General features: G+C 51.1%; 1 protein-coding gene across 10 annotated transcripts; it reads right to left on the bottom strand.

Annotated features, from left to right (window-relative positions):
* Positions 1-4,461: 4,461 nt before the first annotated feature.
* On the bottom strand, positions 4,462-7,486 carry LOC123120369 (WD-40 repeat-containing protein MSI5). 10 transcript variants are annotated; one of them, XR_006459434.1, is made up of 6 exons: positions 7,150-7,479; positions 6,834-7,028; positions 6,630-6,735; positions 6,231-6,317; positions 5,856-5,918; positions 4,462-4,757 (listed from the first exon to the last, which is right to left on the bottom strand). XR_006459434.1 is itself a non-coding variant. In XM_044540339.1 (5 exons), exons 2-5 carry the CDS (start codon positions 6,828-6,830, stop codon positions 5,404-5,406), a joined length of 369 nt encoding a protein of 122 aa, XP_044396274.1. In that variant the 5' UTR covers positions 6,831-7,028; positions 7,150-7,477; the 3' UTR covers positions 4,462-5,403. The 10 variants fall into 10 exon arrangements, 2 of the variants coding, with proteins under 2 accessions (XP_044396274.1, XP_044396273.1); XR_006459431.1 differs by adding an exon at positions 5,336-5,421 and having other exon boundaries at positions 6,630-7,028; positions 7,150-7,477; XR_006459435.1 differs by having other exon boundaries at positions 6,464-7,028; positions 7,150-7,483.
* Between the last annotated feature and the right edge of the window lie 2,655 nt (positions 7,487-10,141).

Here is a 10,141-nt window from a genome sequence, read left to right as displayed (position 1 = left end):
GAAGTGATCCTTGTCTCCGAAGAGAACATCCATCTTGATCTTGCCGATTGGTGAACAGGACAGGCCGGGTACGATGCCATGGAACACAGTCCGGCTTGGCATGAGTTGCCTCGTCTTGATGTTCAGCTTCTCCATGGTGTCGCGGTAGAGTATGTTGATGTTGCTTCCACCGTCAATCAGTACACGGGAGAAACGGGCAACTTGCCTTTCTGTAGCGAGGGTGGCGTCCAACACTAATGCATAGGAGCCGGGAGACGGCATCACCTCTGGGTGATCGGCCCGGCTCCAGCTGATAGGCTTCTCAGACCAATGCATAAACTCTGGGTTGTTGAAGGCGACTGCGTTGACTTCTTGGTGTTGTCGGCGCCGACTGCGCCTGTCTTCAGTTTGGCTTGTGAAGACAACGTAGGCGGCATGCTCGTCTGGGAACTCATCTTGAATGGCTCCGACTGCTGGGCGAACAGCCGGCTGCTGAGGGGCTGGAGGCGGCGGGCCGGCAGGTGGAGGCGGCACCAGCCCCTCGCCCTTGGAGATCCGTGTGAGCCAATGGCACTTTCAGGTCGTGTGGTTGGACGGTTTCGCGCCGCTGTGGAACTTGCAGGGGCATCAAGGGTTTGCTCATAGGAGAAAGCCGGCTGCCAAGCCGGCCTGCCGCCCTTCTGCTTCTTGGGCGCGGGCCGCTCTTCAGGTTGTTCATCTTCGACTATGGCTACATGCCGACTGGTGGAAGGCGGCATAGGGGCCTTGCGCTTGTTGTCGTTCTGGTAAGGGCGTCGGTTGGAGTCACCAGCCGGCGTCTTGGGAGCCGGAGCGAGCACCTTTCCAGAGGCATCCACTCGAAGCTCGGTCTTCATTGAAGAGTCGGCTGTGGCGTACTTGTCTGCTATGATCAGCAGCTCGTCGAGGGTAGTCGGCTCGTCGCAGAGGAGTCGGTGCTTGAGGAGGGTGCCCTCTCGGCACCCGGCGGTGAAGTACTCTATGGCTTGAACCTCGTGCACCCCTTCGCAGGAGTTGCGGAGCTCGGCCCAACGCGTGAGGTAGTCGCGAGTTGATTCGCTAGGCCCTTGGACGCACAAGGAGAGCTGGCGGGGCTTGGGAGGCCGCTTATATGTGCTAGTGAAATTGCGGATGAAGACTTCCGTGAAGTCTAGCCAGCTGTTGATGCTGTAGGGCTTGAGGCTGTTCAGCCAAGTGCGTGCCATGCCTTGAAGCATGAGCAGGACGTACTTCACGGCAACGCGCCTGTTGCCGTTTGCTATGCGGACTGCGGTGGAGTAGTCGATTAACCAGTCTTCCGGCTTCACGGAGCCGTTGTATTTTGGCGTGTCTCTTGGGAGTGAGAACCCTTTGGGGAAGGGTTCGTCGCGGATGCGGGGGCAGAAGCAAGGCGGGCCGACATCATCTTCTTCTTCTAGCGCCAGGGATCGCGCTAGGCGGTCGATCCGGTGGCGGGCATCATTCTCGCCGACTCCTTCGCGGTGGCCCAGTCGGCCGCCGAGAGTCGGATGCGTAACAGGCGGCGGGGTGGGATATCTCTCCCCACGAGGCGGGGGAGGAGGCGGATCGCCTCGTCGTTCCACAGCTTGGGGGCGGCCTTCTGCGTCGCGCTCGATGGTGAGCCGAGTCCGACTGCGGCTAGCAGTCGGCTCCTTGTCTTTCCTTGCGCGGGCGCCGTCTATAGTCGGCGTCCGGGATGTCGCGCCGTGCTCTCGACGTGGGGGAGGACTTTCAGCCCGGGCGCTGGCTTCATGCCGCTCTGCGGCCGCGTCGATCAGCTGCTGGATGCGTCTAGTCATGTAGGGGAGCTCGTCGGCCCCCAGCCCATTCAGCTCGTCTGCGGCCGCCTGGGCGGCACGCAGGTTCTCGAGCGGTGTGGCGTAGACTGGGCGGTCTGCTCCCAGCATGCTGGCGATGGCTGCGCCGCGCTTCTTGACGAAGCCGGCTCGGCTCGGCCCGCCAGGAGGCGGCGTGCCAAAGGCGGCGCGGTCGACTTCGCGCTGGTGAGCTTCAGTGAGGCGTCTCATAGATGCTATCTTCTGGCCCTCCGCGACGAGGGCGAGGCGGCGTGCCTCCAGTGTCTCGGCGTCGGCGTCGGCCGGGATGGGGACGGACAAGTCGTGCAGCGCCGCTTGTAGGGCGTCGTGGGCGTTCTCGCCTGAGACGGCGCCGTGGCTGATGACCAGCACCTCAGTGACAGCGCTGCTGCCACTGTCGGCTCGAGGAAGAGGGTCGTCGATGATCACCACGTTGGTGGGGAAGGCGTCAAGCGATGCCGTGTCGGAGTCGACCAGCATCGGGTCGGTGGAGCCGACCGACTCCAAGTCCACAGCAAGCTCGCTGGAGACGTGAAGTTGGTCGAGGAGGCTGACGAGGCGGCTCTCGGGGCAGTCTGTGCCCGTGTCAGACGTAGGCTCGTCGGAGATGCGAGCCTCACCAAGAAGATCGGCGAGGCAGCTCGCCGCGCAGACGTCGTCGGCGCCTTGCAGCGCGTCGGGGCAAGCGCCATCGGGCGTGCCGGGCTGGCTACGCTCGCTGGGGAGAAAAAGGGTTCCCGTCCAGAACAGGTCTCCGGACGACGGTGCACCTGGCCCCACGGTGGGCGCCAAATGTCGGGTGGTAGGTGCGACATATACCAACGGGTGGCTTATCATTGTGGGAGCCATAAGACATCGCCGGTGCCTGAAAACGGGATAAGGCGAAGACATGCACGCCGGCGAATCTTACCCAGGTTCGGGGCTCTCCGTGGAGATAACACCCCTAGTCCTGCTCTGCGGGGTCTCCGCATGATCACTAGATCAACACAAGTAGCTACAAGTGGCTCCTTGAGCTGTTTGGCTAGAGGAGGAAGAAGGGCTAGGCTAGCTCTCCTCTTCTCTCTACGTGGTGTCTAAAACTATCTGAGATCAACCCTTTGCATGGGTGCCCTGGGGGGTTTATATAGGCCTACCCCCAAGGGTACAATGGTAATCCGGCTGGACGCGGGTCCTAGCCGTCAGTGTCTGTATTCGCCGGCTTCTCCGCCGACCGCTGGGGCCCGCCGACTGGTAGGTCCCGCCGGCTGCCGGCTTCTTGGCCGACAGGTCGGCCCCACCGCCTGGGGGTCTTGTCGGTGGCTGGTTACTGTAGCCTCGCCCCTGACGATGAGGGCTTTGTCGAGGTAAGCATGGCTATAGTGCCGCCGCCTGGCGGGCTCTCACTGTAGCCTTACCTCGTCTTGTCTCCTTAATGATGCACATACTTCGAGGGAGGGAGGTAGCCGGCTACGCCCCAGGCCGACTGGAGGAGGCTTGGCCGCCTTCGAGCATCTCTCTGGCTGAAGGGGCCCGCCGCCCGCGGGCCGTACTGGTGCCTGTCGTGGGTGGCGTCATGGTCAACATGACACAGTGCCGCGCCGGACGAGGGATGGCCGACCCGTACGGCGCACCGTGGCCACGCGTGCTCCGGGATTCAGGGGTGGCAGGCTGTACTGTAGCCACGCCCCGCCTCATCACCATTATGTGGGCGCAGCCCTTGAGGGTGCAGTCTTGGCCGACTTCTGGGAGTCGGTTTTCTTGTGGCCGGCTTCTGGGAGTCGGTCCCCTTAGGGCCGGCTTCCTGGAGTCGGCCATCTTGTGGTTCTTTTCGGGAAGGTTTTTTGAGGCCGGGTCGCCTTCCGGTAGTCGGCCTGTGAGATAGCCGGCGAGGGGAAGGCGGCCCTGTGTTTTTGGATGCTTGAAGACTCGATCGGCCTGATAATTTTTTGAAGAGCCAGGGGGTCGGTTAGGCTACCCGTGGCCATTTACTCCAACAAAACTAGCAGACAGATACCCCCCGGGGCAACCACAACTGTCACTTTTCTGGCTCAAAAGCACGCCAAGTGATGCACGACGCAACCACGTGTCACGCTGTGCACGCGATTTTTTTGCCTTTCTGCACGCGTTTTTAAGTTTTATTAGTTTTTTACCTTTTAACCATTTTTCCTTAGTTTGTTGCAGATTTGTTTTTGCCAAGCAATGTTTTTCTGTAAGAAGAATATGTGTTTCTCCGAGAAGCACATCCCATAAAGGAAAAGGTACAACAGGTGCTTTCAAGAGAAGCATAATTGTGCTTCCGTGAGAAGCAGAACATGTCCTTCCGTGAGAAACATAGGGTGTGTTTGGTTGCCGTTGTGAACAGTTTCTGCATCGCATACACTTCTCAACCCAGTCTGGTTGAGCAAAAACAGGCCCTGATACGCCATCTGCAAGTTGTTTGTTGCCTGCATCTGGTGTCCCTGTATTAGGTAACTAGAAGATACCCCACACGTTGTTGCGGGAAATATTGTCTAATGTTGGTGTTTTACTCATCAACTGACTACTAAAAGGATTGGCAAATCGATGAATAAATGATTCTTATTTGAAGATACTTTAGAATGATACATAGGTAAGTAAGATCAACCCTCCCACTTATATCATTCAAAGTTTGGGCAACACACAAACAATCGAAACAGAGAATGGTTAAGCTTTTCATTCAAAGTTTGGGCAATACACAAACAATCGAAACAGAGAATGGTTAAGCTTTTTAATATATGCAAGTGAAATAAACTATCAAGTTGTAACTAAACATCACCACCTAGCTACAACCCCAAGTCTTGATTGTGCACAACTGCATCAGAAACTCCCATGTACATTTTCTTTAATCCATCCCACAATGGTATAGATGATGAAAAGGCAGGCAGCTTGTAGCTTCATCAGAAAGCTCCATCTTCTGACTAACTCTATGCATTCGATAACATAACTCTGAAGAAATAAAACAAAAAACTTGTAAATCTCATAGTATATGTATAACCATTTCCATCTACATCGTCATTCATGCTTGAGTGGCCAATTATCAAGTTGAAGTTGTTGTATGTTAGGAAACTACATAATCAAGACAAAAGCAACTTGTAAACATCAAGATAGTTATCTTATTAAGAGAAGTTACATTTATCTTGCATTACAATTAATTAATAAATAGATGTGATGAACAACAAAGATACTCTTTAGTGGGGCTGAGCAAATGTGATCCTGAACAGGGAATGGAAGGATAGGAGTTGCATCAAGTGGATGATAGCATTGCCTTCCTCAATGGTTCAATAACATGGTTGATAAAATCTAGGGTTTTGCGTAAACAAATTATCAGGTGAAATTAGATCAATTGATAGCATTTTTGTAGGTCTAAATTGAATTACGTTTTCAGATCTTGGGTGCACCTAGGTAGTCGTTCACTGGTATCTTTGTGAAATTTAAGTAAGCCTGTGACACCAGGATACTCTTTAGTGGGGCCGAGCAAATAACATGAGCAAAAGTAGCATGAGAATGTTCAGCAAAACTATAACCTTGTCTTGACAGAACATGTAATGTTCATAATTTATTTCCCCACAAAAAGATCATAATTGATGGAGGACTATTCAAGTTCAGTGATCTGCCATCGACCATAGGAAAGATTGAACTTTTAGAATAACATATATATGCATCCATACTATATACTCTTACCTAAAGTTTACATGGAACACTTACACAAAGGGAAGTATAGAGGAAATTATTGTGGAATTCAGCAAAAGGAAAAAAAGCAAGTCGACCATCATGGTCAGTAGTAAAATCTGCATATGACTTACCTCCGGAACATAAATATGCATATACCCTCAAATCCATAGTGCATGGGAAGTAAAAAATAGAGTAAACAACATGTAAAGAAGATAACTTAGATACTATATACTCCCTCCGTTCAGAATTACTTGTCTCGGATATGAATGTATCTAGAACTAAAATACATCTAGATACATCCATTTCTGCGACAAGTAATTCCGAACGGAGGGAGTAGTTGCAAGTTAGGACGCATATAGGACAAATTATTACCTCTCCTGAGTGAATGATAGTCTTGTATTTCTTTACAAAAGGTGATCGTGCATCCTCATTGAACTGCAGTACAAAATAGATGTCTGGTCAGCTCTATTCTCAACCAATTAATGATCTGTATGAAGAATTCCTAGTTTAGGCCTTCTCGAGCATGTTAATCTAAGTATACTCCACACAGGAATACATAAAAATTTGAGGAACCACCATAATTATACCATTATACACGGTCATAAGGAACTTGTAGAAAAGGTTAACTAAGAACTGCATGCAGGACCTAAGAGGCCAGATCTATATATTTACATGCATCTGAAAAATCACGCTACTCTGAACTAACAAACTGAAATTGTAATGGGAAGCCAATGAACAATGAATAACCTGTGATATGTGCTCTGCAGCTGCAAGCCGTGGCTTGACAATTTCACAAGTTGCAATAACCAGGGTATTAGGGACACTCCCATATGCCTGAAAATATCTCAGGATACAAAATATTATAGTTTGGAAAATGAAAATTAGAAAAAAGTTTAGAATTAGACTGCAGCAAGTAATGCATCACTTTGAAATAGCTCGAGTTAATTTGTTTACTGATTTTCCCACAAAAAAATGTTTACCAGATAGCACTCATCGTGTATAATTTGTACATCATAAGCATGAATGAGGACAGGGACGTAGGTAACCCTTCCAGGAAAGAAAAGATAATTTATGATGTCCTATGTATACATCAAGTCATCAAGTCTTTAACATAAATAGATTGAAAGAGATTGACTGGGTACTTACAGGTGGTGCTGCTTGAGCGTGGCTTTTTGTTAATTTGAGATATGGACCAAATGAATATGTGCACATTAATAAATTCCCTTGGATGCCACTCGAATCAGTCAAATTGCTGCATACATATTGGAACACCAAAAGAGGATGAACAGTACTGGAGAACACCATTCTTTTCCAAAAATCAATAATTAGATCATGTTCAGGAGTCATAACCTAGACTTGACGGTGGCAGCGGCAGCTCGAGTCCAGGGTAGTCAAGAAAACCCCTTGCACGTACGCAATGATCGTGTGCCGCTGCCTATCCTCCACTGGCCTCGCCTTGTAGAGCAACTCGTGTGTGGACAGCTTCCTCCAATGTCTCGTCGTCGTCGCCGCCGCCGGCGGCGGGGGGTTTCCTCTTGGGAACCACTGATGTTGGCAGTTACCATGGTGAGTCGAGGTGTGGTGACCAGTGGTGTTGGGTGATATTACCAAACAAATCAACATGGACACCAATCACACAGAACGGAAAATAGGATGCAAGGATCACCTGCTAAACTTGAACCCACGAAGACAACAAAATCTTTTAATCTGGTTTCCCAACTTCAGATCGGGGATCTCCCAACTTCCACACGGGCGATGGCGATAAGTTGGCACTGCCGGCGCTTTCTCCGGACAGGACGCAACGGGGGCTGGGGGATGGGGAGACGGCTGGGGGATGGGGGGACGGGGAGCCGGGGGGCGACGAAGGCGTAGTGCGCCAAGAGCCCAGACGCAGCAGAGAAGGAGGCGAAGAGATAGACATAGAGGGATCGAGGGAGTAGAGACGTCGTGGGACCGAAGGATGCCTGGTGGTGAGTTTTTGTGGACCATCGGTTTGGGAGTTTTCTAAGATGGAAGAGGAAGCGGACGACAGGGGAATTAAATCACACGAATAAGTAGGGTATTTGGAACTGATGATGTGGCTAATTGCTGAGGTGGAGTGAGCTGGATGGCTGCACGTCAATTAGTGATGTGGATAGCCTGAGAAATAAGATAGTGGGGATGAACTATTTAGGTATTATAGATACGCAAGTGTACTTTGTTTGGTTGCCTGCGTTGGCCCAAGCGGCACATGAACACGGCGTTTGGTTGCATACAACGTACATGTTGTGCTTACCTTATACCCTAGTTGGTGAGCTTACCCACAATGATCACATCTAGCACACCAACGCTACAACACAACAATGACGATGAACTGGGCGTAGATGATGAAGTTCTTCAGCTTCAGTCCAAACTGACGATCCACCTTGACACCTCCAACCTTGCCACTGTCAACACTGCTGCCTCCGTGCTTTCGCACCTAGTCGTAGTAAGCTTGTTCTGCTGCCTGTCTAGCCTTGAACCCTCTATGGCTGTTGTTGCTATACGATGCCACTTGTGCACTGGCTTCTTCCCATGAACTGTAAACCCCTGGAGCCTTACCGATGAACACGGCATACCACTTGTCCTAACAGTGCACAAGAGCAAGAGTTGAAGCAGCAAATCAATGGAGCACACAAGTAGCAAGCAAAGTAGCACACAAACAATAATGGAGCAGAATAGAAGAAGTAAAGCATGCATGATCATACGACATAGCAAGTTCTACCTAGCACTACCTTGGTGTTAACCTAGCACTACCTTGGTGTTAACCTACCACCACATCAAAAAAATGGTGTCGTCCTACCACCGCAAGTTCACCATCAGCGTGAGGGGTTAGTATATACCACCTCATCAAAATACACAGACCGTCAAATTCTTTTTCAGCCCTAACTACACAAAATATACGTCGTCATCGTCGTCGTTGTCGTCGCCACCGCCATCGCCGTCGGGGATCATGCACGCTCACAGGCAGCACTACTCTAGTAGTCGTGCTTGCCCAGCCAGCTCCTGAGCCACAACACCCTGTGAGCGTGTGCCATGGCAACGAACCCAACACCCTGGGCCTTGTTGTCAAGCAGGCGGCTGAGAGCTGCCATGAGAGCCTCTTCGCTGAAGCCACCCTGGGTCATGACAGCGCCATACAGGTCAGGGTGGACGTCGAGGGGCTTGCACTCCCTGATGGTTGTTGCCACCTCATTCACCGCCTCAGTCATGCTGCAAAAAACATTGATCTCCTCCTCCATCAGGCCTCCTCTCTTCCTCATCCTATCATGGACGGGGTCAAATGTCTTGTCAAAGGGCTTCACGAAGGGCTCGTCAAGGCCATCAAGGACCTCGACGTCCGGGGTCCCAGGGAAGTCTGGCATGGGAGAACCAAGAGGCTCCCCCGAGCCCATGGCATGCTTCCCAGTTGCCAGACCGAAGGAGAAGATGTGCCGCGTCTGGCTGTAGTTTTGTATGGGTGTGTTGAGGAACTCAGCGTCCCTTGGGTGGTCCTAAGAATGAAACACAAGTGTTGTTAGTTGCGATTAGGAGTAGGCAATGGTGGACAGTATGAAAAGGAAGAGGGCTGTGAGCTAACCGCGACATGGCCGGCGTAGTGCTCTGCCTCCAGAACTATGGAGCAAGTGTTCTCATCCCATGAGCGCGCCGCTAAGGTCTCTCAGCTTGGACACTTGGATCCATTGACCTTTCCACTTCTTTAGGTGGTTGTACACCTGGGTGGCAGACACCTCCTGCCCACAGAACTCGAACACCTACTTCGCAACAGTGTTCAAGTGCACCTCCTGCCCACGGAACTCGAACACCTGCTTCGCAACGGTGTTCAAGTGCACCTCCTTGAAGCCCTTGTCAGTCCTAACTCCACTAGAGATGAGCTCACACATCTTGTTCAGCACGAACGTGGACATGAACGGCTGCCACTTCATGTTGTTCGACCTACCATCCTTCTTTGCCTTTGCTGTTGCTACCTTGAGTGTAGCGGCAGCGGCAGTAGCAACGGCAGTAAGAGTTGGCTCAACGAGCACTACTGGCACATAGAGGGAATCGGACGTGAACACCTCTGAATCAGGTGCCATCTCGGACATAGGCTGCGAGTCCTCGACAAACGATGGAGCAAACTGGCTGTCGGACAGGACAAGGGCCTGACTAAGATCTTGCGTCTGCGTGGTCATGTCCTACAATCATAGCACGCATTGACAATAAGCATACCACACAACATACTGGACAATCCATGAAAGCAGGAGCATACATGTACATGGTTCATCACTATCATAGCAAGCACATACTTCATCACTATCATACTAAGCACATATGGTTCATCGCTATCATACTAAGCATACCAGACAATCTATGAGCACGAACATACATCTACAACAAACAGTATGCTACAAATGGACCACCAATAGCTACAAATCACAAATCTAAGCACGAATCAACACAAGCACAAGGTTCAACTTCAAACTCTACTACTAATCTAGCCTACCACATGCTTGAACATCTAGCCCTACCACAAATTGCAACCGCAGCATAGCAATTAACCATATCAGCTCACAGATCAGACCACTAATCAACCATGCATCTAGATCAAACCCTAGCTGCAGATCAGATCTAGCTTGAAGGAACAGAGAGAAAGGGGAACT

The sequence above is a fragment of the Triticum aestivum genome, chromosome 5D (assembly GCF_018294505.1).
Source record: "Triticum aestivum cultivar Chinese Spring chromosome 5D, IWGSC CS RefSeq v2.1, whole genome shotgun sequence".
Lineage (NCBI taxonomy): Eukaryota > Viridiplantae > Streptophyta > Magnoliopsida > Poales > Poaceae > Triticum > Triticum aestivum.
Note: the sequence above shows the minus strand (reverse complement) of the source record. Positions and strands in the feature narration are given on the sequence as shown.